Source organism: Lithobates pipiens, unplaced genomic scaffold (assembly GCF_037356315.1).
Source record: "Lithobates pipiens isolate NorthernLeopardFrog02 unplaced genomic scaffold, aLitPip1_a1.2 Scaffold_19, whole genome shotgun sequence".
Taxonomy (NCBI): Eukaryota; Metazoa; Chordata; class Amphibia; order Anura; family Ranidae; genus Lithobates; species Lithobates pipiens.
In genome coordinates this window covers 120,389,282-120,417,209 of record NW_027507764.1, presented here as the reverse complement: position 1 = coordinate 120,417,209, position 27,928 = coordinate 120,389,282, and the positions used below count along the sequence as shown (strand labels likewise).

General features: G+C 42.4%; 2 protein-coding genes and 1 pseudogene across 2 annotated transcripts; 2 read left to right on the top strand and 1 right to left on the bottom strand.

The window, feature by feature from the left end:
• Positions 1-339: 339 nt before the first annotated feature.
• Positions 340-17,282, bottom strand: EXOG (exo/endonuclease G). The gene is made up of 6 exons (XM_077491194.1): positions 17,099-17,282; positions 11,596-11,745; positions 6,189-6,328; positions 5,318-5,394; positions 2,269-2,383; positions 340-851 (listed from the first exon to the last, which is right to left on the bottom strand). Exons 1-6 carry the CDS (start codon positions 17,226-17,228, stop codon positions 393-395), a joined length of 1,071 nt encoding a protein of 356 aa, XP_077347320.1. The 5' UTR covers positions 17,229-17,282; the 3' UTR covers positions 340-392.
• LOC143999743 (U2 spliceosomal RNA) lies at positions 13,522-13,683 on the top strand (annotated as a pseudogene).
• Positions 17,283-24,514: 7,232 nt separating the features above from the next.
• LOC143998026 (zinc finger MYM-type protein 1-like) lies at positions 24,515-27,268 on the top strand. Its single transcript, XM_077493811.1, has one exon. It carries the CDS (start codon positions 24,683-24,685, stop codon positions 27,266-27,268), a length of 2,586 nt encoding a protein of 861 aa, XP_077349937.1. The 5' UTR covers positions 24,515-24,682.
• The last annotated feature ends 660 nt before the right edge of the window (positions 27,269-27,928 follow it).

The following is a 27,928-nucleotide window of genomic DNA, read 5'->3' as shown; positions in this document are numbered from 1 at the left end:
GATTTTATATATGCAATTTGCTTTATTGGCACTGTGGATATACATTCGCGGTTGGACATTAATATCTATTCACATGTGTGTCACCTATGCACTTTATGAATAGTGAATTTTATTTTCAGCAAATTGTTTTCACCTGTATCAATCTGAATTCACATTCCATGATCTGGCATCAGTCAATTGTATCTTTTCAGACGCAATGTGCACTTATCACAGCATCTCTGGTCCTCACTCTCCTTTGGCGACTAAGAACCTCAAAGATTATTCTTGAAACATCAATCAAAATCAAATGTCATTTAAAGGAAAATATGTAAATGTATGTACTGTAGATACAATATAACATAAGAGGCAAGAAGCATTTTTTATTGGAAAGATATGGGAAATAAAAATCCCCTTTATCCTCTACTTCCTTCACGTGGGACCGATGGTTCATTTGAAGACAACTCTTTCTTTTTTTGTTCATAAAGGTCTATGATATACTTGTCCGGTTGTATTTTAGCCTCATCCAGTTCCCTCATGATCTTCTCTACCTTCTGCAAGTTATTTGCATTCTTCATCCTTCTAGCTGCTATGTACAACTTGAACTCGTCCAACTGGATAAGTCTGCAGGTGTCCACCTCACAGAGGTTCTTGACGCCTTTAGACTTGTCTACTTGTGGAAAGAAAACTAAGCCAGACTTCTTCTCCAGATCCTCACATTCCACTTGGTATTCAGGCAACTGGTGATCAAAACTGATTGGAATGTTGGGGACAACGAAAGCTCCTTCAGCCAGTGTCTCCGCCGACTGGTTCTTTCGTGCAAGGATCACTTTGAATAGGTGAGTTGGCACTGCTACATCATCTTTGCCAATCACCTGTAGAGTACAGGATGAGAAGCATACAGTGAATGGCAAAGCTAGACTACACAGTAAATAGTGTCACAATAAATAGTATCTTCTGTTTTTCCTACTACACATACTGCTCCCAGGACCAGAAAAGAAGACTTTAAATATAGGCAATTGGTTGGTATATTATGCTCTCATCCTGGCATGCGTGCTGATATGCAACATGTATCACAATCAACGTTTTCAGGCATAGGGGACCCACCATGTGCGTTTATGTTTGCATGTGGGGGGCCCTCAAATTTTTTTACAACCCAAAAAAAATTTTTACTTTTTATTAGCAACATCTGCCTTTACGCACACATGAACTTTAATATCATCCCAGTCTGTAGGGTTCAATATTGAGTTGGCCCACCCTTTACCGCTATAACAACTTCAACTCTTCTGGGAAGGCTGTCCACAAGGTTTAGAAGTGTGTCTTTGGGAATGTTTGACCATTCTTCTAGAAGCGCATTTGGGGAGTCAGGCACGGATGAGAAGTCCTGGCTTGCAGTCTCCGCTCAAATTCATCTAAAAAGGTGTTCTATCGGGTTGAGGTAAGGACTCTATGTAGGCCATTCAAGTTCCTCCACCCCAAACTCGCCCATCCATGTCTTTATGGACCTTGCTTCCCCATAGACACAAACCTTGTGGACAGCCTTCCCAGAAGAGTTGAAGTTGTTATACCTGCAAAGGGTGGGCCAACTCAATATTGAACCCTACGGACTAAGACTGGGATGCCATTAAAGTTTATATGCATGTAAAGGCAGGCGTCCCAATACTTTTTAGAGCTGTCTAGCTCTCATTTGTATAATCAAACCAACATCAGTGAAAGGCAAAAGCCCCCATCCATACGTAGCCTCATTGAGTTTACTGCAGTTATTTCAGTGTCCATTTTTTTCAACGGTGTTCAGTAATGGCAATTAATTTGTGACACAAATTCTAGAAAGCACAAAGCTAAACCCAGCACAGGCTCATATTATACAAGATTTATATATACAGTGCCAACAGTTTGCACACCCCTTTAATAAGGAACTTCAGCCTGGCTATTTCAGTATCCTTCTAATCCCCCAACAGAAAGCACTCACTGTGTTGTCCTCTTAGCAGCTTCATTAGAATTCTAAAACTGATTTATCAAATTACAATCTCACCCTACTGACATAAAATGGCAAATGTTAATGAGAATGCACAGCGTCTTTCTCCCTCCATAAAGAAATTATGTGGATTTTAGGCTGCTGATAAGCACAGCCTCATTTCACGACTGAATGCTTTTTGCACCTGTCTAATGCGCTAAGAGAAGTTTGGCAAATCTGGGAAACACTCATTGTCTTCAATAATATACCGTACTCACTGCCCAGGCTACTCTTCTAGAATGACATTCCTGAATGCGTCACTATTAATAAAACCTCACCTGATAAGTGACACTCTTTTTGCCATCTTCATGCTGCACCGGCAATGTCAGGGGGCCGCTAACCACCCAAACATCGTCAAATCGCTCTGCTAGGTCTCGACAATACATTTCAAGCCTGGAAGACAACAAATAGGGAGGAGTTTTCTTCAAGTACTTGTGTCGCAAAAACAATTTTCAAGAAGTATAACATTTGCCTACTAGTAAATTTTATTTTCTGTTCAGAAAATTAATATTTCAACTGCAATATTGCTGCTTACCCTTAGCACTGCAAAAGAGCAATTTTGGTTTACCTGTATATACCATATCTTAGACCTTGGGTTATAGGCTTGTACCTTCCTGTGATTGAACACTGACTAATCTTTGCAGGACACATTTCCTGGGCGCCTCCCCTATAACCCTACTACACTCAGTTTTGTAGTAAGCAATACAGGGCAACAGAGCAATGTAAGGGCAGAGTGTCCTGTGTCCTTTACTGTACTTAGAGATATGGAATTGACAGGTAAACAGTGGCGGCTGGTGGTCAAACAGACCTTGCCCCCTCACTCACAACCCCCCCCCCCCCCCCGCGTGCGCGATCTGTGGCCTTACTTTATACTGCCGGTAGAGGTGCGGGGAGGAGGACAAGGTGGTGGTGCACTGCTGAATCCGGACTCCTGGAAGAGGCTGTTGCTGCCGCCAGGGCCGTTGCTGAACAGGAGGAGGGTCCTGAGACCCGATTGGCCGAGTGTCCTAAGACTCCCGGCCAATCGGGTCTCAGGACCTGCTTCCTGATTGGCTGGGAGAAGAAGCAGGAAGATATTAGCGAATATTATTTTGATAATGTCACACAAGTGGATGAGATTTGCAAATATGACCTTTTTGAAGCCAATTAGAGTCTCCGGCTCTAATCACGAAAATTCAATAAAAAATAAAAAAACCCACATTGAAATCCACGCATCTGACTCCTTGCATGAAGATTAGGGGACTGGTGCATGGATTGGGGGGAGGCGTCCCTAATGTACAGGCCGCCACTGTAGGTAAGTCAAAAATAACTCTTCTCTTAATCGTACAGTACAGGACACAGGCAAAGTACTCAAGGACCCTGGAACATACCCAAGCACTGAATGAAAATGAAGATAGACAGAACTGCGCCAACTGGCCCAACAAGGTTCAGAAACAACCCAACTTATGAGAGCAGCTTCAAGAACATTGCATCCAAAAGTTTGGACATCCGCCTGGTGCAACTCAGAGACACACATGACTAATGTGATAGTGACCAAAAAGCTTACCTTAAAGTGTTACTAAACCCAGGACCCTGCATTCACTATATCTGATCTCCCACAGTACACAGAAATGCAATTATTTTTGTAAATATAAACTACTAAATACCCTTTCTCATCGGCAGTACTTAGTAATCTTGTGACTTCTATCAGTGTCTGGGAGGAGTTTTCATTCTACTCTGACTGTCCTAAGAGGCTGCATGACCCCTGACCCTCTGTCGGGAGGGTGCATGTGATCAGCACTGTCCAAAGAAAAAAAACTCACTAGCAATACACACCATACTGAGGATGTGCAGACCGACTCAAAGATGTCTTATCAGGAGATGGATTGGGGACAGTGGAAAAAGGGGAGGACTGGAGGAGACAGGATCAAACAGTCTTTGTACAATGCAGAAGATTAACCCCTTACATTCCACAGCGAGTATAACAAGCATGCTTTACTGCATATACAGACTAATTTTACTGTTGTGGGTTTGGTACACACATTATGGTTTTTTTTTTTTCCCCCATTTAATGCAGCGGCCTGAACAGAGAACTGAGAGATAGCGGTACTAACCGAGCAATGTTAGTGCTGTGATTTCTCCTGCTGCGCCTTTGTGTTCTGACAGGGGGACTCCATTGGCTGCCAGCACTGATTGGATGCTGTATTATCAGTGTGTCCTTACTTAGATCAGATTCTGTCTGAAAGACAACTGTACACATGGTCCAAATGTCAGCCAGTTCCTGCTGAACTGGACAATATTCGGACCGGGTGTACCCAGCTTTATAAAGGGGAATAAAGTTCTCCTAAAGTAAAATGCATGTGTTTATTCTGAGCTTACCATTCTGCTGTGTTACAGTTGCCCTAATGTGATATGATCAAGCCTTAAAAAATACTTTGTTTTTTATTGTATATTTTTAAGGAAATATATGGGTTTGAGCAAATTACCATCTTGTGAAAAGTTATAGGAAAATAAATGTCCATGTCAATAAAAAAAAAAACAAGAAAATAAAAATATTTGTATCCAAATAGGACACCAAATTAAAGCCCTATCTATCCCGAAGAAAAAGGTGTATAATTTGTTAGGGCATTAACATATCTTATTGTATTACCTCATTTTTTGAAAAGGTAATGTTTGGAAATCTAAAACTCTCTCGTTGACAAGCTATTGCAGACATAAAGACACTGAAATAACTAATACCCACAGTGTAGTGAACTACCTAAAATGGCTAAAATTTTGCACAGCAATACACAAACACACACTATAAATACAGTATGTCACAAAAGTGAGTGCACCCCCTCACATTTTTGTAAATATTTTATTATGGTATATATCTTTTCATGTGACAACACTGAAAAAAAGACAGTTTGCTACAATGTAAGTAGTGATTGTACAGCTTGTAGAACAGTGTAAATTTGCTGTATTTTGGACTTGCAATTGGAGGAGCTGTAAATTCCTGCAGTTAGCTGCTTTTTTACCACCCTTCAACCATTCCTTCTTTAGCTGCACACGCAGCACCCGGGGAACGTACAGTACAAATGCCATTGCTGCTATGCTTTGCTGAATGGCCACAGTAAGAATTTTACCCCCCTGTAATTCTCAGCAGGCACGATCCCCTGAATTGAAGGGGGTCATACTGCAACCGCCCCGAAACCACACAGAACAACCTCCTCACAGCCTGTCAAATGCTCTCTGATGAGCAATCTGAATGTAGATAACTTTTCAGAAAGCAAAGCAGGTATAAACAAGCTCTAACTGAATATTTGCACATACACAGCTGATAACATTCTGTGAAATCACAGCTCTTACCGGTTCCAGAACCCGGCATTATTTTCGTAGTTTTGAGGCACTATGTTGGAAAGATAGAACGTTTCAGCCATTGCTTCCTGTAAGACAGAAAATGGATCATGTTATCTAGTTGATCTTGTGAAACATTTTGGAAAACTAAATTGAGCAACATACCAGTATATAGATGTCTGTGCAAAGGAAATACAAGCTTATTTTTCATTTCTTTTCTACTAAAAATAACAAAGCTAACTAGTCGTTCAATAATCTGTTATAATTTATAGATTGTATATACTATTATTAATACTTTAAAACGGTATAGGATCAGTTTAAGTGAATGTAATTTCCTCTGCACACACCTGGTGTAAATAAGGAAAACCTTTTTACTTTTACTTTTTAGAATAAGATGTATATACAGAATGTATATAAATGCTATAAAACAGTTTAGAAACAAAAACCACTATAATACAAAATTTTGGGGCACATTCATGCTGTTGCGTGCGTATTTATGTGCATTTCTTTGGTAATTAGATGTACTTAGGATGTAGGTGTGTTGAATGACTCCATTCATTTACTATGGGCCCTGAAAGCTTGACCAAGGGATTAAAAAAAAAAAAAAAAACACCCACTTTCAAGGATGTTTTAAATGACCTGTAGTGCACTGTGACTAGGCACGCACCACATACTGCTTACAACATGGATACACTGGTGTCAATGGGCTCTTAAAGTAGAGCTCTGCCTGAAAAAACGTCCCGTTTTTGGTTGGAATGGGGCTGGACTTGATCCCTAGACAGCTATTAAGTGCTATCTTGGGCCCTATTCAATGCAGGTTGTTAGGTTACTGCAGCTGGCCTAATAAAATAGCATAACATAAATCAAATAATTGAACTCATACCGTAGAATATTTGGCGTCTCCAGCTGGTGCCATGTGACCTCTGGACCAACCACTTTTTAAATAATCCTCATTAGAGGCACTAAACATTGCTGGAATGTTTGGATCTGGTTTAAATTTACAGTGTTTCCGGTCTGCATTGCCTAAAGAATGAAAAAGAATTTCAATAAATGTTACATTTTAAAGCAGAACTAATCTCCTCCGTACTTACCCCCCCCCCCCCCCCTCTAGTGGTGCCACCGCTGACATTCTCTGGCTTTCCTTTGGGGCTCACCATATTGATTAGCCAGCAAATGTAGATCCCATGAATGCACAATGACATTCATTCATCCCAACAAAGGGCCATTATACATTCTAAAGCATCTTAAAGTGTCTGTAAACCCTTATATATGCCCAATGAAGTGACTGGCCTTTAGGTGATACACAGAGATTAAACAAATCCTCCTACATAAGTTGTACCTGTTTATCTGCAGCCATCTTTCCTCTACATCCATTCAAAGTGCAGAATTTACATAGGATCTGTCTTCACAGTTATATCGGTGAGGAGAACTCTGAGAGCTGATTGGAGGGAAGGGACACACCCCCCTTCACACAGCACACAGAAACAGAACCGAGGCTGTCAATCAGCTGGAGCTCCCTCCCCTGTCATATGTCAGAAATTATTCATGCTGGTAGCAGAAGAATGAAGCAGCAGACAGGAATGGCACTTTGTGCACTAGATTGAGACAAGTACACACTATAAAGGGGTATTCTTTGTTCAGATTTCATGTGTGAGGTTTACAACCTCTTTAAAGTGATTGTAAAGTATTTTTTGTGAAAAATAACAAACGTGTTATACTTACCTGCTCCGTGAAGTGGTTTTGCACAGAGCAGCTCAGATCCTCCTCTTCTCTGGTCCCTCGCTGGCACTCCTGGCCCCTCTCTTCCTCCTGCCATGTGCCCGCACAGCAAGCTGCTTCCTATGTCCTCTGCTCTGTGTGTCCATTCAGATATGGAGCCATAGCCCGGCCCCACCCCTGCCCTCTCCTCATTGGCTCGCTGACTTTGACAGCAGTGGGAGCTAATGGCGCCGGCTGCTGTCTCAGCCAATGAGGAGGGGGAGTCCCAGACAGCCAAGCCACTTGTGCAACATTGCTGGATTGAGATGGGCTCAGGTAAGCATTAGGGGGGCTGCTGTGCACATAAGTTTTTTTTTTTTTTTTTTACTTAAAGTGGTGTTGCCACCAAAAAAATAAAACTACTATTCGTAAAAAAAATAAAAAAAAAATAATTGGCAAAAAAAAATTTTTTACTCACCTCTAAATACCGGTTGCTAGGGGGTCCCTCGTAGTCTGCCTTCTTCATTGCCCGGGCTGGTGACATCACTTCCCCTTGCGCCGCACATTCACCTGGGACCTGTCATGTGTCCCAGGTGACTGTACGGCGTATCACGGCGCCCTGCGCTGCTCGCGCATGCGCAGTGGGTGCCCGGCTGTGAAGCCACAGCCGGGTGCCCACAGTATGCATGACGGCGCCGCGAGCGGAGCGGGGAGCGAGGGGGGGCTTCGTTCCCCCGCATCGCTGGACCCTGGGGCAGGTAAGTGTCCGATTATTAAAAGCCAGCAGCTGCAGTATTTGTAGCTGCTGACTTTTAATTTTTTTTTTTTAGGGGGTACCCCACTTTAATGCATAGAATGCATTAAGATAAAAAACTGTCTGTCTTTATAACCACTTTAAGGTATATATTATAACACACCGTGCACACAGGAAGATGTGTTTTTATTGAAAAAAAAAAAAAAAAACCTTCCTGCTTGCAAATATGTGGCTTGAAGGCAGAGTTCTGCTTTAACTGCGCTGACTTTGGACACAGTTATAGTTAAACCAGCAGGATACGGACCACTGTGTATTGCGTGGTGTATTGGGCCTTATGTCTACATCAAGTGAGGCCTATTCTAAAAAGACATGGACACCTAGTGGTGAATTTAACCATAAAATGTAATGGACCTCTTTAGTAACCATTATACTTCACAAGCTACACTCAAATATAGGCAGCTGGGGCCTCAGGCATTGCTTATAAGGGAGTTGAAGGAGCAGAGTTTTGAATCAAGCTGAGGCTTTTTTTATTTATTTTTTATTTTTATTTTATTTTTTTAGGGGGAATCGCCTGTTTCTTTTAAATTGGTAAACATCAAACATTTTATATTAATATTTTGCATTTTCCTTTTGAGTCTGGGGGTGGTGCTTTGGTCTCCTTTTCATAAGTCCCAGGCTCTAAACTTGCTGTAAAGCCGCTGGATTTACAGAATTCCACAGCTTAAGCTGATTTTTACGTCCACATACGATTCATCCTAGTGACTCCTTCGTTATCAGATTGCTTGACCAAAAGTTTCAGTCAGGCCAAGGATGGGAAAAATTGGGCTACTCTGCTGTGCTGTCTTTTTAGCTAGTCATTAGCGCTCTGGGAATCATTTGTAAATCATGTTTGATTGTGATACAAAGACTAATTAGATAGTAAATGTCAGAAATAAAATAGCAGATTAAAATCTTGTAAAAAAAATAGGTTGATTTGCTAAGAGTGGAGAGTGCAAAATCTGGTACAGCTCAACATAGAAACCAATCAGCTTCCAGTTTTTTTCCTGTCAAAGCTTAATTGAACAAACTGATTGGCTACCATGCACAGCTGCACCAGATTTTCTACTTCAGTGTTTTAGTAATGCAACCCCAATGTGTATCTAAATTCTAAAACAAAAATGTAATATATTACAGCTTAGACCTTAGACCTTAGAAGTGGTGGCCGTATGACCTTTTTCTTTTTTTTCGCCCAGTGATCCTGCCAGTAACACAATTCCTGTTCTGGGGTGATAATGCTCACTCAATATATTGTTATCTATAACATTTGACAAAATGTTTCCTGGGACTATAGAACACCTCCCCATTCCTTGGGGGCAGAGAATGTTCTTGAGTTCACAGAGGTGAAATGGGCAGGACTGATAACACTGCTTGGGATTTTAGTGCAGCAGAGGAAGCGTGCTCAGGAAGTTAGGAGCTCACTGCATTTCTGGAAGGATCAGCAGGTATTTTTCTGTACTTGCAGCATTTTTATAGAGAGAAAACATGGGGAAATGGGTATAAATAGCAGACATGTACTGAATAGGTTTTTGTTCATTTAGTTCAGGCATGTCCAAAGTCCGGCCCGCGGGCCAATCGCGGCCCGCAGTCCGGTTTTGAACGGCCCGCCTGGTGTGCTGCGGGATCAGGGCTGTCAAATGAGCCGATCCCCGGCACTGTGTGAAGCTCCGTCGGCTTCAAAAGTGAAAGTAAAGTGCAGAGGAGTGTGCTGTGCTCTCTGCTTCCCCCTACAGTGCAGTACCCGGCTGAATGAGGAAATGGAATGGAAAGGTACTGTACTACAAGTTAGATTCGTTTTAAAAAGGCTTTATTTATGTGTGTGTGTGTGCATGTGTGTGTACTTGTGTGTCTGTATGTGTGCATGTGTGTCTGTATGTATATGTGTGCATGTCTGTCTGTATGTATGTGCATGTGTGTGTGTATGTGTGCATGTGTGTCTGTATGTGTGTGTGTGTGCATGTCTGTCTGTATGTGTGTGTGTGCATGTCTGTCTGTATGTGTATGTGTGCATGTGTGTGTGTATGTGTGCATGTGTGTCTGTATGTGTGTGTGTGTGCATGTCTGTCTGTATGTGTGTGTGTGCATGTCTGTCTGTATGTGTATGTGTGCATGTGTGTGTGTATGTGTGCATGTGTGTCTGTATGTGTGTGTGTGTGCATGTCTGTCTGTATGTGTGTGTGTGCATGTCTGTCTGTATGTATGTGTGTGCATGTCTGTATGTATGTATGTGTGTGCATGTCTGTCTGTATGCATGTGTGTGCATGTGTGTCTGTATGTATGTGTGCATGTGTGTATGTGTGTGTGTGTGCATGTGTGTCTGTATGTATGTGTGTCTGTGCATGTGTGTGCATGTCTGTATGTATGTGTGTGCATGTGTGTCTGTATGTATGTATGTATGTATGTATGTATGTGTGTGTGTGTGTGTGTGTGTGTGTGTGTGTCTGTATGTGCATGTGTGTGTGTGTCTGTGCATGTATGATTGCATGTGTGTGTGTGTCCATGTATGTCTGTATGTATGCGTATGTGCATGTGTGTCTGTATGTATGTGCGTGTATGTCTGTCTGTATGTGTGTGCAGCCTGTGTGCATGTATGTGTGTGTGTGTGTGTGTGTGTGTGTGTGTGTGTGTGTGTGTGTGTGTGTGTGTGTGTGTGTGTGTGTGTGTGTGTGTGTGTATGTATGTATGTGTGTGCATGTGTCTGTGTGTGTGTGCATGTGTCTGTATGTATGTAAGTATATGCATGTGTCTGTATGTGTATGCATGTGTCTGTATGTGTGTATGTCTGTGTGTATGTGTATGCATGTGTGTTACTTTTAATCCAGACCCCCCCCCCCCCCATTCTTGTACCATCAGAACTGCTTTTGTGGTGCTTGTGTGTGTGATAGCAGCCAGGATTGCTGCTCCTCTGAAAAGCAATCCATATACAGATCGCTTTTCAGAGCCATTTGAAAGGTGGTAAAGAGGCATTATGTTGCCTCCTCACCACCTGTTTTAAGCCCGTAAATGTAGCATCACTATACCGCAACTGTGCAGTCTACACAGTTGCGGGGTAGTTGCAGTGCAGGCCCATTCCCCCTGAGCATACCTCCAGCTGCAGCCACAGCATGTGTACACCCCCAGCTGCTCCCTCTGCAGCTAAAGGGGGAGAAGTTGGGGGTGGTAAAAACAGCTTAACCATGTAGTTTTACTGCCCCTCCAATAAGCCCTTGGTTCACATCTGCATGGCTGCATGCTGTGTGTAGGGCAGCCCATGCATTTCAATGGGCTTCCATACCCACAAAAATGCAGGGAAAGAAGTCCCAGAGCTTTTTTTTTTTTTTTTTATTGCGCTGCACCAAAAGCACCCCATGTTTCCAATGTGTGGGCTACCATTAAGACTTAACGGTATCCCTAAAGAACAGAGCATTCGTCTGTGTGTCAGGCAAATGAGCGCGACAAAGGCACGAGAATTTTTGTTGGGCCAGGTATGAGTGCTCGAATGACCGAATTTTAATGGTTCAAAGAATGTCAGGCAAAATGGTCGGCCCTCACACATGTTCACTTCATCGAATCTGGCCCTCTTTGAAAAAAGTTTGGACACCCCTGATTTAGTTAATACATTCAATGTCATTATTGTAGCCCCCCTGCAGTGAGAAATTCTGAAAGACAGTTAGGCTGTCTTGAACTTACAGCTGACAATGATCACCATACAATTAGCATGGTGAACACCGGCATAGTTTTCAGTGTCACACAACACATGGGAACATATGGACAGTATGAGAATACCCAGACACATTTATAACTTTTTTAGAGGGGTTCTTACCAACCGTTTTCTCCTTTGTAAGATGTTCAATCACCCATCGGGGAGTCTTCCTTTCCTGGTCATAAGATAATGAGTGACCAACATACTGCCTCACTTCACTGCCACTCTGTGGGAATCCATATTCTTCTAACACCGACTTTTTCACTGGTTCTGACAGAGACAACAGCAGTAATATTACACTAAATATGAACTGAAAGCATGTCTCTAATTCTGTGTTAGACATGGCATGGATATAATAATAGTATAAGGGTTCTACATACTTACCTCCCCTCTAGTGATACCATCGCTGACATTATCTGGCTTTTCTTTGGGGCTCACCATCTTGATTAGCCAGTTCCAGCTAATGTAGATCCCATGAATGCATAACGACATTCGTTCATCCCAACAAAGGGCCAGTATACATTCTCCCCAACATTCATACATACTCTCAGCAGATGGGCTTTAGCGCCATGAGGCCGCATATATGTGGTCCTATGTAAGCACTTTTCTGTGCTGACCAGCACAGTCACCAGTGGGGAACAGAAAGCTTCCGATGCATACTTGCGATCAGGAATTTTCCAATCATGTGACCGCTGTGACAGCCAATCACAGCAGTCACTTGACCCAAATGCCTGCCTCCGCTTCCCGACATTTAGAAGCTCTTAAAGCAGGGGCCAGCAACCTTTTTCCACTTAAAGCAGAGTTCCACCCAAAAGTGGAACTTCCGCTCATTTGTTTCCTCTCCCCCTCCGGTGCCACAATTAGCCCCTTTCGTGGGGGGGACAGGATACCCGTTTTTGACGGGTATCCTGTTCCCACTTCTGGGAGTCCGCGCCACAACCCATTATGTCACCGTGGGGCTCCCTCCTCCTCCCCATCCCTGGGCCAGTAGGAGAGAGGAGTGGGGCCTTGCACATGCGCAGTAGGGTTCCCTTATCCGTAATGGCGGCGGCAGCACCCGACAGCTGATGGAAACATCAGCTGTGGTGCCGACATTGCTGGACTCCAGGACAGGTAAGTGTTCTATTATTAAAAGCCAGCAGCTGCAGGATGTGTAGCTGCTGGCTTTTAATTCTATTTTTTGGGCAGCCCTCTGCTTTAAGGGCCAGATTCAATGTATGTGAATGCATGGAGGGCTGCATTCCCCTGCTAATAAATGAAGATAATAATCTGGACCCCTCTACATTACACAGCACGCACCTCTGGACCCCTTTACATTACACAGCCCATAACGCTGGATCCTTTTATTCCACTCGTGGAATAGCAACAAACTACGGTACGCTAAAGGTAGGCAACACTTGAAAAATTTCTACAGGTCTTGTGCTAGAATTATTGCTCTCGATCGACCGACCGCAGCGATATCTCACATGCGTAGTTTTCACACGGTTTACATTTGCAGTCGCAACTTACATATGCGTTCGCTTCTGTGTGTGAGCACGGAGGGATGGGGTGCTTTAATTATTTTTTTTTTTTTTTACACTGTCTCTTTTAAAAAAATTATAAAATCTGATTACATTTATTGCTGTCTGAAGTAATGTAAACATCTCTTGTGACAGTAATAGGCGGTGATGGGTACTCTTTATGGAGGGATCTGGGGTCTATAAGACCACAAATCCTTCCTTTGCACTTAAAAGCATTCAAAACACTATGTTTGGCTGTTTTGAATACTGTCATTTTTTTTTTTAATTTTGCTCCTTTAAGTCTTCCTATTCCAGTTTTGTTCGGGTCTCTGGCCAGCAGATGTGACAGGTGGTTGCTCAAGCCTCCTGGTGGGATGGGAGAGCCAAGAAGGCAGCGAAAGTCATTTGATTTGTTGATTTCCTGACTATATGCATCAAGATTTGTCAAATCTGCAGAGAATCATACAAAGTCTTGAAGCCAAAAGAACAGCAATCATAGCCAGGCTGGTTCAAAAAGAGAGGTCCATAGTGGCAGCTCCCATATTAGGCCACTTCTTGGCCTTTTGGCTAAGATCAAGTGTAGTATCTGTTCTTATCGGTTTTGGGAGAGAGAACGCTGGTGTATTCAGACCTGTGGGGGGGGGGGGGGGGGGGTGTAGTTAGTATTCTACCTGTTATAAAAAGTTGGAAATGGTGGCAGAGACCCTTTTCCTCCTGAGTTGCATCTGGCCTGGGTTCCAGTGTCTTGTCCCGGTTGATGGCAGGCCTCTCCCTAACTCATGCCTTCCTGATTTGAACGGGGCTGCATTTGTCTCATCTGGGAAGTGCAAGGAGCTCCGGTTGATGTGTACCCTGGGAGTGGTGTCCCACAGGTGCCGAAGAAACACTTTTGTGATGCACCGCACCACTGGTGATTTACTGGCACGCAGACATGTCACCTATGCTTTTCTTGCACTATGCCTTCAGATATGGCCTTTTGGTTACACAGAGCAATTTTTATACTGGCCAAAAGGCCTGCTGCACATTGCACAGCACTTTTTATGTTTGTTTTGTTGCTATTTATTCATGGACACTTGCAATACATTTGTGTTGGGGTTTTTGCACGGAGATGGAGGGGTGCAGGTCATTGGGGGACCTGCCCTGATTTTGGGGAGAGGTTCTGTGGCCTTTGGGTATTTTGCCTCTTTCCATCCAGAAGGGTCTCTCGTCAGGACACCCACCAAGTACTTGGTGAACCAGCTTTGTTTGGTCCCTAAGAAGTGGGGTCTACCTGGCTTGGTGCCTAGGGAGACCATGGTGTACCTTGCCTCTGTCAGGAGAATTTTACTCAGGGAGGTTCAGGGTTAGAGACACTTTCTCTTCAGAGGATTGGCCATTCTGTACCTTCTGTGCACTTTTGTGTGCTGCGATTTCACAGTTTGCTTTTTTTGCTCATAGGGCTTTGATAAAAGCATCGCTCCGAGGAGCTTCAGAAAAAAAAAATGTGTGCATATGAATGTGAGTTAGGGACCTCAGATTGTAACATCCTTGAGGACAGGGACTGATGTGAATGTATAATATACACTCACTGGCCACTTTATTAGGTACTAGTACCGGGTTGGACCCCCTTTTGCCTTAAATCTTTGTGGCATAGATTCAACAAGGTATTGGAAACATTACTCAGATTCTGGTCCATATTGGCATGATGGCATCATGCAGTTGCACATCCAGGATGCAAATCTTCTTTTCCACCACATCCCAAAGGTGTTCTATTGGATTGAGATCTGGTGACTGTGGAGGCCATTGGAGTACAGAGACCTCATTGTCATGTCCAAGAAACCAGTGGTGAGATGATTTGAGCTTTGTGACATGGTGCATTATCCTGCTGGAACAAGTCATCAGAAGATGGCTACACTGAAGTCATAAAGGGATGGACATGGTCAGCAATAATACTCAGGTAGGCCGTGGAGTTTAAACAATGCTCAATTGGTACTAAGGGACCCAAAGTGTGCCAAGAAAATACTGCCCACACTAGAGCTGCACAATTCTGGCCAAAATGAGAATCACGATTTTTTTGCTTTGAATAAAAAAGATCACGATTCTCTTACGCGCAACGTAAAAATCTTTCACATTATACAAAAAAAATTAAAAATGGGCTAACATTACTGGTTAGTTTTTTTTTTTTTTTAATTCATTAAAGTAATTTAAAAAAAATATTGCAAAAGATCGCTGCGCTAATACAGTGTGACATAAAATATTGCAAAAACCACCATTTTATTCTCTAGGGTGTCTACTAAAAAAATCATATATAATGTCTGGGGGTTCTAAGTCATTTTCGAGGCAAAAAAAAAATGATTTTAACTTGAAACCAACAAATGTCAGAAAAAGGTTTAGTGTTTAAGTAGTTAAACTTTTTTCACTTCCACAAAGTCTATTCCATTGACAGATTGTTACAATGTTTATACTTTAGTTCAACTGATAAAGAATGTTGCCATTCTTGGTGGACTGCCCAGTTTTTCTCTTCCTTTCTTTTGTGGCTTCAGAAGAGCAGAGAGAATTCTTTGCATAGAAAGAATTGTGAAACACTTTAGTCACGCTAACGATCCTTGACGATTAATTGTGCAATTCTACCCCACAATATTACACTGCCAGCCTGAACCACTGACACAAGGCAGGATGGATCCATGCTTTCATGTTGTTTACACCAAACACTACCATCTGAATGTTACAGCTGAAATCGAGACTCAGAACAGGCAACATTTTTCCAGTCTTCTATGGTCCAATTTTGGTGAGCCTGTGCGAATTGTAGCCTCAGTTACCTGTTCTTAGCTGTCAGAAGTAGCACCCAGTGTGGTCCTCTGCTGCTGCAGCCCATCTGCTTCAAGGTTCGATGCGTTGTGTGTTCAGAGATGGTATTTTGCTTGGTTGTAACAAGTGATTATTTGAGTTACTATTGCCTTTCTATCATCTCAAACTAGTCTGCCTATGCTCCTCTAACATCAACAAGGCATTTTCATCTACATAACTGCCTCTCACTGGATATTTTCTCTTTTTCCAGACCATTCTCTGTAAACCCTAGAGATGGTTGTGTGCAAAAATCCCAGTAGATCAGCAGGTTTTGAAATACTCAGACCAGCCCGTCTGGCACCAACAACCATATCATGTTCAAAGGCACTCAAATCCTCTTTCTTCCCCATTCTGATGCTCAGTTTGAACTTCAACAAGTCATCTACACCACCTCTAGATGGTTAAATGTATTGAGTTGCTGTCATGTGATTGGCTGATTAGCAATTTGTGTTACCAAGCAATTGAACAGGTGTACCTAATAAAGTGGCTGGTGTGTGTGTGTGTGTAATATATATATAAAAATTATACACACACACACATAGAGATAGATGTGTATTATATATATATATATATATATATATATATATATATATATATATATATATATATATATATATATATATATCTCTAGGTGTGTGTATAATTATTATATATATATATATATATATATTACACACACCAGCCACTTTATTAGGTACACCTGTTCAATTGCTTGGTAAGACAAATTGCTAATCAGCCGATCACATGACAGCAACTCAATACTTTTAACCATCTAGAGGTGGTGTAGATGACTTGCTGAAGTTCAAACTGAGCATCAGAATGGGGAAGAAAGGGGATTTAAGTGCCTTTGAATATATATAATATACACATATACACACACACACACACACACACACACACACACACACACACACACACACACACACATCTTTGAGACCTATTAGGATTTGAGCACAGGCATATCCATATTATATATATATATATATATATATGAATAGCTATACATTGAGTTGTTAGGTTGCAGTTCAGTTTTTAAAGAAAAATACAGGAATAAGCTCTGGAAGTTGAATCTGAATTAAAAATGACTTTCCATAGCTGCTCATTAGCCTGCTAAGGTCAGTACAATGAAGGAGATCTAAGTGACCATACTCTCAAGACACTCCCCCCCCCCTGTACACTCAATTAGTCTCTCACACATGCGCAGTGTCAGCCCGGAAGCCTCTCGCTTGTAGAACGCTCCCGGACACACACAGGACTGAGATGTACATGTAGTGTCCGCCAGGGGGCGGGGCTCTCACCAGGCTCCGCTCTCCTCCGATCATACAGATGAAAGGCGGCCAGACATGAAGCGCTGCTCACCGCCGCTCCCACTACAAACCCTCCGACGAAGCGGCGGCTCACAAGTCGGTAAACCACGCGACCAGACATAACTAAGAAGCGGGAACAAAAAGAAAGCACAGCGCCACCTGCAGTCCCATACGGCTCCCCTAAGTAACAATTTAGCGCCAGCTGCTGGCTATAGATGCGCGCTGCATGCAGTAGTCCAGGAGGCAGGCGATCTGTGATTGTAGCGACATCTTGTGGATATGTTTAGAAATGCAATAAAAATAATAAAAGAAAAATGCTACAGCAATTGTCCCACTTCACTTCTCTGATCATCACTAGCTTAGAGTTACTACTATTCTCCTAGGTGAGAAGAAAAAAAAAAAAGACAAATTCCTTCTGGGTGATCAATGTACAGTGTCAAGGGTATAACCACTTGCCTACATTTTCACCCCCTTCCTGCCCAGACCAATTTTCAGCTTTCGGTGCTCTCACATTTTGAATGACAATTACTCATTCATGCAACACTGTACCCAAATGAAATGTGCGTCCTTTTTTTCACACAAATAGAGCTTTCTTTTGGTGGTATTTAATCACTAATGTTTTTTTTTATTTTTTTGTGCTATAAATAAAAAAGGCCTGGAAATTTGGTGAAAAATACATTTTTCTTTGTTTCTGTCATACAATTTAGCAAATTAGTATTTTTTCTTCATAAATTTTGGCCAAAATTTATACTGCTACATATCTTTTGTACAAATAACCCAAATCAGTGTATATTATTTGATCTTTGTGAAAGTTATAGAGTCTACAAGCTATGGTGCCAATCATTGAAAATTGATCACACCTGATGTACTGAAGGCCTATCTCATTTCTTGAGACACTAAAAAGTACAAATGCCCCCCAAATGACCCTTTTTTGTAAAGTAGACACAGCAATGTATTTAATAAGAGGCATGATGAGTTTTTTAAAGTCGTAATTTTTTCCCACAATTTTTTGCACAATAAAGATGTGTTTTTTTGTTTTGTTTTTTACAAAAAACAGGTTATTTCTCTCACACAGCATATGCATGCTTGCAACTACACCCTAAAATACATTCTTCTACTCCTCCTGAGTATAGCAACACCACATGCGTGAGACTTTTTCACAGCCTGGCCACATACAGAGGCCCAACATGCAAGGAGCACCATCTGGTGTTCTAGGGACATAAATGACACATATAATTTCATGATGACCTATCACACTTTTGAAAACCCTAGAGTACCAAGACAATGAAAACACACACAAAATGACCCCATTCTGGAAAGCAAACACCCCCACATATAATCTGTGAGGCATAATGAGTCTTTTGAATGGTTCATTTTGTCCCAGAAGTTTTTGGAAAATGTGTGAAAAAAATGAAAACGCATTTTTTTTACACAAAGTTGTCAATTTTTAAGATATTTCCAACATATAGCATGTAAATAGCAAAAATGACACCCCAAAATACATTCTGCTACTCCTCCTGAGTATGGCGATACCACATGTGTGAGACTTTTACAAAGCCCAGCCACGTACAGAGGCCCAACATTGAAGTAGCACCTTCAGGCGTTCTACAAGCAATAAATTACACATCTCATTTCTCAACCATCTATTACACTTTTGAAGGCCCTGGAGCACCAGGACAATATAAATGCCCACAAAATGATCCAATTTTGGAAAGCCAACACCCCAACGTATAATCTACGAGGCATAATGAGTCTTTTGATTGGTTCATTTTTTACAGAAGTTTTTGGAAAATGTGGGAAAAAAATGAAAACATTTCATTTACACAAAGTTGTCAATTTATAAGATATTTCTAACACATAGCATGTACATAGCAAAGACTGCACCCCAAAATAGATTCTCCTACTCCTGAGTATGGCAATACCACATGTGTGAGACTTTTAAAAAGCCTGGCCACATACAGAGGCCCAACATTTAAATAGCACCTTCAGGCATTCTAGGAGCATATATTACACATTTAATTTCCTGACAACCTATCATTTTTGAAGGCCCTTCATATTTCTAACACTAAGCATTTACATACCAAGAATTAAACTCCAAAATGAATTCTATTGAGGAAAAGGTTTAAAAAAATAGTATTACCTGTGGTTTTAATAGTGTCCACAGAGGAGAGTACTGGTCCAGGCAGCAGGCAGGGATACGCTTAGCGACAACAATAGTAATTATCCAGGCAGCAGGCAGGGATACGCTTAGCGACAACAATAGTAATTATCCAGGCAGCAGGCAGGAATATTGTCTATAGTCAGCACAAGGATATCATCAGCAAAGCCAAAGCATTTGTCCAATGGAAATTGTCCAGGCAGAGACAGCCAGCAAAGCCATAATATTGGTCCTGGTATACTGTTACCTGCAGACACTCATTATTGTTCCGCTCTCCGGCCCTTCTTAAACATACTGCCTCTTGCTACGGCTAGTTCATGCGGCAAGCAGAGGCGTGATATCAGTAAGTCAGCAGCAGGCTGGGGGCGGCAAATAGGTGCAAAGGGGTAAAGGCTTCACCCATCCAAATCTCTATGAAGCCTCCTGACTCCAGACCCTAGTCTGGAACTTACAAAACCCGCAGAAAACAAGAACAATTGTTTTCTCCCTCCGGAAAACATTTCTGGAGCCCCTCACATGTGAGTCCCCTGTGTACTACAGTAGCAGGGCAACAGATCAGTCCATGCGGTAGGCAAAAGCATAGTCCATAAAACAGGCCAGGGTCAGTTCACCTGGAAGCAGTCCAAACGATAGGCAGAGGCATAGTCAAAAAACAGGCCAGGGTCAGTTCACATGGAAGGCAGTGGCATAGTTATTTTAGAAAGCATGGGAAATGGTCAGCACAGATGATGAAAATGGGGACATGATTAAGAATATGGGCTAATATTTTAGGGATGTGTGATACAGTCGGAAGCATTCACCAATGCAAATGTCAGGTTTGAAATTTTTTATTGCTGCATACTCAAAATCTTTTTTGCCATCTTCGGCCTGCTTCAGATGGTGGAATGTTGTCCAGGAAGTGGGGCTCATGAAGTCGGCTAACAGAATCAGAGTGAAGGTTTTCTGGGGGGGTCTTTGTTGGCAGATGAGGGCTGTGACAACATTTTAGATTAATTTTAGGAAGTGGGCAGGGCTTTACATGGATTTGGTGTAAATTATGTAGGCATTATAAATGGCTTCTCTTCTCTTCTTTTTATGTCTTCTCTCCTGGTAAAATCAGTCACCTTCTCCTTTAAATTTTATTCTTATTGCTCCAGAGGACCCAATAGATTAATAGAGAGGGAATACCATAGTGTAGTATTTCACAGATAGCATTTATTAAAAATGTCATACACAGGGTACTCAAATATTAATAGATAGAATTGGATGAAGTCACGTGGTGTGACGTCACGCGTAGGGACGGGAAGGACGCTGACTGTGGATCAGAGGCGTACTAAGTAGGGGGCGGGGGGTGCGGCCCGCCCCAGGTGATGCACACTTGGGGGGGTGTCAGGCCGGCACCCCCCTCCACGATTATAGTTGTGGCAGCGGCGTGCTGCGGACAGTGCTGCTGATAGGCCAACCAGCGCCGGGTCACGGCCGGCCAGCCATTCACAGTGCGTGCGGCCGGGTCACGTCACGGCCAGGCCAGCCATTCACAGTGAGTGGTGCGCGTGCGTGCGTATAGTAGTCCCGCCCCCCCGGCGCCGCGGAGTGATTCCGTCTCTCCGCGTGTAGGAGGAAAGCAGCGCCAGGGTGGCACTGGTAGTAGCGAGGGCACCCCTCAACTGCAAGGAAGTCCGAGCCACATTCCATACATTGCAGCCCGGTGTCAGGTGGGTGCCGGAGTCACCTGTGTCAGGTAAGTGCTCATCGCCTCAGTCCTTCTGTACTGCTTGTGTGGGCATGTTGGAATTTGTAGTGCCACAGTCTGAATAAATGGGTGTGATTGAATGTCTATATCACCATCTGGGACCCGCACTTACTGTTGTAGAATGGTGTCTATACCTGTCCGATATAGAATGTGTATATAGAGTGTATACACACAATACATACTGTATGTGCTGTAATGTGTGGACAAGCCTAAAACGGTATTTAACCCAAAATCAAACATTTTATTATATTTCATCTCGCCATTTAAATATAAATATAAAATATATATATACTCACTCTTCCTTTTTTTTTTTTTTTGCCAAAAGAACAACTCCAGCAGATGTATACAAGCCATTTACTAGTAACTGGGTGCTTACAATGATCAGCTTATATTTCTGTAAAACCTTCATACCAATTTGGAGGGGGGGCAATTGTTTGCTGTAACTGCTTAAGCGCTGCCTAGAGTTTGTTTAATGTATCTAAATCTGCCAGTACATCTAATGATATCCCCACCCCCAGAGCAGAGGCGTACTAAGTAGGGGGCGGGGGTGCGGCCCGCCCCAGGTGATGCACACTTGGGGGGGTGTCAGGCCGGCACCCCCCTCCACGATTATAGTTGTGGCAGCGGCGTGCTGCGGACAGTGCTGCTGATAGGCCAACCAGCGCCGGGTCACGGCCGGCCAGCCATTCACAGTGCGTGCGGCCGGGTCACGTCACGGCCAGGCCAGCCATTCACAGTGAGTGGTGCGCGTGCGTGCGTCTAGTAGTGCCGCCCCCCCCCGGCGCCGCGGAGTGATTCCGTCTCTCCGCGTGTAGGAGGAAAGCAGCGCCAGCCCCAGCGACTCACTCACTACTCAGGCGAGCAGGCGGATCTGGCTCTGTAGAGGCATCAGGCATCGTCGGCATCTGTACTGTGACTGTCTGCTCCTAGGTAAGAGTGACTTTTACACTGAAAATGGCAAACAAGTTTATTTTAAACCGCCATCTCACATTTTCAGGCCAGAGTTTTTACGAAGTCGAGCATTTTCTAAATTATAGTGGATGGCATTATAACTAAATGTTTTATGGAAATGTAAATTTTTCTCCCTCTTATTGAATAAATTGTTCTCTTTCCTACGCATCATCTGCTCATGCCATTTTCTTATTCTGCTGCAATTCTCTGGCAAAAATAGAGATGAATATAAAGTGTATAAAGATGAAGATGTATATAGTGGTGGGCGTGGCAGCGGCGCGCTGCGGACAGGGCCGCTGTCATCAGTGCCACATATTAGTGCCTTCTGTCATCAGTGCCAAGTATCAGTGCCATTTGTCATCAATGCCACCTGTCAGTGTCACGTGCCATGCCATATCAGTGTCACATGTCATCAATGCCACGTATCAGTGCCATCTGTCATCAGTGTCACGTGTCATTGGTGCCACGTATTAGAGCCATCTGTCATCAGTGTCACGTGTCATTGGTGCCATGTATTAGTGCCATCTGTCATCAGTGTCACGTGCCATCGGTGCCACATATTAGTGCCATCTGTCATCAGTGCCACATATTAGTGACATCTGTCATCAGTGCCATATTAGTGTCACGTGTCATCAGTGCCCCGTATTAGTGCCATCTGTCATCAGTGCCATATCAGTGTCACGTGTCATCAGTGCCCCGTATTAGTGCCATCTGTCATCAGTGCCACGTATTAGTGACATCTGTCATCAGTGCCATATCAGTGTCACGTGTCATCAGTGCCCGTATTAGTGCCATCTGTCATCAGTGCCCCATATTAGTGCCACCTGTCATCAGTGCCATATCAGGGTCACGTGTCATCGGTGACACATATTAGTGCCATCTGTCATCAGTGCCACGTATCAGTGCCATTTGTCATCAATGCCACCTGTCAGTGTCACGTGCCATCTGCCATCAGTGTCACATGTCATCGGTGCCACGTACTAGTGCCATCTGTCATAAGTGCCACGTATTAGTGACATCTGTCATCAGTGCCACGTATTAGTGCCACGTGTCATCAGTGCCACGTATAAGTGCCATCTGTGCCACATATTAGTGGCATCTGTCATCAGTGTCACGTGTCATCAGTGCCATATCGGTGTCACGTGTCATTGTCCTGGTGCTCCAGGGCCTTAAAAAGTGTAATAGTTAGTCAACAATTTAGATGTGTAATTTATGCTCCTAGAACACGTGATGGCGCTCCCTGCATGTTGGACCTCTCTAAGTGGCCAGGCTGTGAAAAAGTCCCACACATGTGGTATCGTAATACTCAGGAAGAGTAGCAGAATTTATTTTGGGGTGTCATTTGTGGTATACACATGCCATGTGAGAGGAATGACCTATTACAATGACAATTTTGTGGAAAAAAAATCTTTATCATCTTTATCTGGCTCTTGGGACACTATTCCTCTCACTGACGCCAACAATGAATCACCATTCCTTCCATTGACACCAACAATAGGGCATGATTCCTCCTATTGACATAAATAATGAGGCACATTTCTTCCCACTGACATTAACGATGGGGCATTCCTACCACTAATACCAATGATGGGTGCTATTCCTCCCACTGACATCAATTATGGTGCACTATTCCTCACACTGACACGTTTGGTGCCATTTCTTCCACTCACACTAACTACGAGGCACTATTCTTCCCACTTATACTACTTATGAGGCACTATTCTTCCCACTGACACCAGTTATGGGACACTATTCCTCCCACTAACACCAATGTTAGGAACTATTCTTTCCACGGACACCAATGATGGGACACTTTTCTCCCCACTAATACAATTGATGGGGCACTATTTATTTTCCTACTAACCATAGGTGCTACATATTTTTTTTTTTTTACTCCCAATGACCACCAAGCCTGAGGCACTGTTTACTCCCACTGCACTGATCCAGGGCATTTTCTAACACCACTGGCCACAGCCCCTAAAGTCTGAAGGATAGTGAACCCTTCCATTTCTTAGAAAGTTTAGAGACCCCCTGCTCTACAGCATTCTACTGTGCTGGAAGTTTCTGATCCTATCCAAACTTAAAGTGGAGTTCCACCCACTTTTCCAACTTTGCTTAAAGGAAAGACAACCCTTTAAAAATTTTAAAACATTGCCTATGGAGATTTTTAAGTACCGTCATTTGTCGCCATTCCATGAGTGTACGCAATTTTAAAGCGTGACATGTTTGGTATCCATTTACTCGGCGTAACATTATCTTTCATATTATTCAAAACAATTGGGCTAACTTTACTGTTTCATTTTTTTATTTTTTTATTCCTTGAAGTGTATTTTTTTTTTTACACAAAATTTGCGTTTGAAAGACCGCTGCGCAAATATTGAGTGACATAAAATATTGCAATGACTGTCATTTGCTTAAAATATATATATGTTTGGGGGTTCTAAGTAATTTTTTTGGTATAAATTCACTTAGAAGGATATTGTAAATTTAAGCTACTGTGGACCCACTTATTAAGTTAAGAGGGTTATGGAGGTCTGGAGAGTGCACAATTTGAGTATAAGCACCAAAAGTGCATGGGATTTTGTATTAAGAGAAGGAGTTGTTTTCTAGTCCACCATGCACAGTTTGCTGGTGCACAACTGCACATGTTGAGATTTGGAAGAAGAAGCACTGGACTTTTTAGAGACATGTATTTGTGCTTACGATCAAAGTATATTTTTCAGAAAACACCAATATGAAGCGAAATCGACCTAGTGGGTTTCAGCAACGAAAGATGAAGAAGGCAAAAGAACAGTCAGCTGAGGCAATGTCTGGATCCATTTTAAAATATGTCACACCTTCAACATCTACTGCAGTAGGAGAAAGTGCTGAAGGCATTCAGACTTTTGAATTAGAGAGAGAAATACCAGAAGTATCTTCTCAAGAGCATTCATATATAAAAAGGCAAGAATTGGAGAAGATCGACTTATCTTCAAGCAGTGAGAGTGATGTCGTGGAAGGAGATGCCAGAAGAAGCCTCCCCCAGCAAGACTCTGATGAAGAAGCAGAGCAGACTGATAAACTATCAGTTTATTCTGATGTTGCTGCTTGGCCAGTTCCAGTTCCAGATGAGTTAAGAGTGGACCTTATTAAGAGGGGAAGTGAACCTTTCCAAAATAGAGATGGGCCTTTCAGTGCTGTTGAAAGACGAGGAGAGAAATCGAAAGGGAAAAGTCGACAGCTCACCACTGCATGGTTCTATAAGGCTCTTCCAAATGGTGAGAAAATTCTTAGAACCTGGATGGTGTACTCTCCATCAAAAGAAAGTTTGTTTTGTTTTTGCTGCAGACTTTTTGCGCTTGATGAAAAACTAACTGTAACATCCAGTTTTGTTACCGGGTTTCAGTTGTGGTGGAAGCTGAATCCAAAGGTATCTGATCATGAAGCTTCTGAACAGCATCTTACATGCTTGGAGAAATGGAAGACCTTGAGAACAGGACTGAGGCTACAAAAATGTATTGATCATGTCCACCAAACAACAGTGGACAATGAGAAAAAGAAATGGAGGGATATTTTGCATCGCCTCTTGGATATAACCTTGTTTTTGGCTCACCAGAATCTTCCTTTTCGTGGTCATAGAGAGATCATGTCATCAGTAAATAAAGGAAACTTCCTGGAATTGGCAGAATTGCTTTCAAATTATGATCCAGTTTTAAAGGAACATTTCATAAGGCTGAAACGTTCTACCGAATCTGGGAAGAGAATGACCTCTTATTTCTCGCCAAAAATTCAAAATGAATTTATTTGTCTTCTGGGGAATCAAGTGAAAAAGAAAATAGTGGCTGATATCAAGAAAGCCAAGTACTTTGGGATTCTTTTTGACAGTACCCCTGATGTGTCACACATTGATCAGATGTGTGAAGTGATCAGATATGTTCATATTGAAGGTGATAATGTTGAAGTAAAAGAATCATTCTTGGGCTTCTTTCCTATTGCTGGAAAGACTGCTGCTGAGCTCACAGACAATATCCTGCAACATCTGGAGGAAGCTGGACTGGACATAAGCCTTTGCCGTGGTCAAGGATATGACAATGCTGCAACTATGGCAGGGATTCATGGTGGTGTTCAGGCAAAGATAAAAGAGATAAATCCCAAGGCTTTGTTTATCCCATGTGCAAACCATTCTCTGAACCTTTGTGGGGTGCACTCTTTTGGAAGTGTTGCTTCCTGTGTTACTTTTTTTGGAACATTGGAGAAAGTGTATTCGTTCTTTTCAGTTTCCACACATCGTTGGGAATTGCTGATGGAGAATGTAGGTGTGACAGTGAAAAGACTTTCCCAAACAAGATGGAGCGCTCATTATGATGCTGTGAAGTCAGTGAGGGCAAATTTTGAAAAACTTACTTCAGCCCTTGAAAAGCTGTGTGATCCCAAAGAAAATGTGGACACAAGAGGATCTGCTCAGATGTTGCTGCCTGCTGTATGCGATTTTACTTTTTTGTGTTATCTTTCTTTCTGGTGTGACGTTCTGGGAGAAGTTAATATCACACAGAAGTATTTGCAAACAGTGGGACTCACTCTTGAAAAGTGCATTGTGAAGCTACAAGCTCTAAAAGCATTTCTTGCAGGTCAACGAAATGAAATTGTGGAAAAGGCAATTCATTATGCAACTACCATGTGTGAGGAAATGGGCATTTCAATGGAGAGAAGAGGGCGAGTAAAGCTCCGGAAAGCAATGCCAGGAGAGAAGGCAAAGGATGCTGGCCTCACATTGCCAGAGGAAATTAAAAGGGCTATGTTTGAGTGCCTTGATCGCTTTTACCAGGAGTTGGAAATTCGCACTAAGGCAATTGAAAATATCCTCTCAATGTTTGCTGTTATTCAGCCAAACACTCTGGTTGCTGCAACCGAAAAAGATCTACACAATTATACTTCAAAATTGACTGAGGTTTTTGATGAATTCTCGAATGAAGACATCTATGTGGAGATTGAACGCCTTCGGAGGCATTTGGAAGCTGCCAAGATCAGTATTGAAGAGGCAAAGAAATGGACGGTTCTGCAATTCCTGCAGTTCATTATTAAATGGGATTTTTGTGACTCTTTGCCTAACTTGTCTCTGTGTTTTAGATTCTTTTTGACTCTCTGTGTGAGCATTGCCTCATGTGAAAGAAGTTTTTCAAAATTAAAGTTAATAAAAAACTACTTCCGCTCTACCATGAGTGAGACAAGGCTGACAAATCTGGCCATCCTTTCAATCGAACACGAATATGCAAAGACGATTAACTTTGATGCAGTCATTGATGAATTTGCAGAACTGAAGGCTCGAAGGCAGAGGATGTGAATGACTCCTTTCAATATAGATTGAGCGGTCACTTTGGAGTTTGGATCTGTTGTTTGCTTAAAATAAGCAGTATTATCTGTTCAGTAAAAGTTATAAATAATTGAAATAAGTTTAAGTAAGTTAATAAGTTATTTTCCAATTTTTTTTTTAAGTTGATGGAACGTTTCCAAATTTGTACAATAAATATTCTCGAGAAAATGAGAAAAAGTTGTGGGTGTTTTTTCATTTAAAAGTTGGGGGGGGGGGGGGGTGACAGGTGTAGGATCCGCCCCGGGTGCCAAACGCTCTAGGTACGCCCCTGCTGTGGATGCACTTTCTGCTGATTACTAGAAAAATGATTTTTTCTATCTATTAATGTGTGAGTACCCTGTGTATGAAATTTTTGTGCTATTTGTGAAATACTACACTATGGTATTCCCTCTCTATCAATCTATTGGGTCCTATGGAGCAATAAGAATAAAATTTAAAGGAGAAGGTGACTGATTTTACCAGGAGAGAAGACATAAAGAAATCTATATACCTTTACGCAAATTCCTCCTTGCTATAGGTAAGGGGCCACTGCCCACTAAAGTGTGATCACAGCGGGATTAAGCACTGGGAGATCCAGACTTCAGTTGAATTTGCACAAGTTTGCACAAAGCACTTGCACTTAAAGGAGAC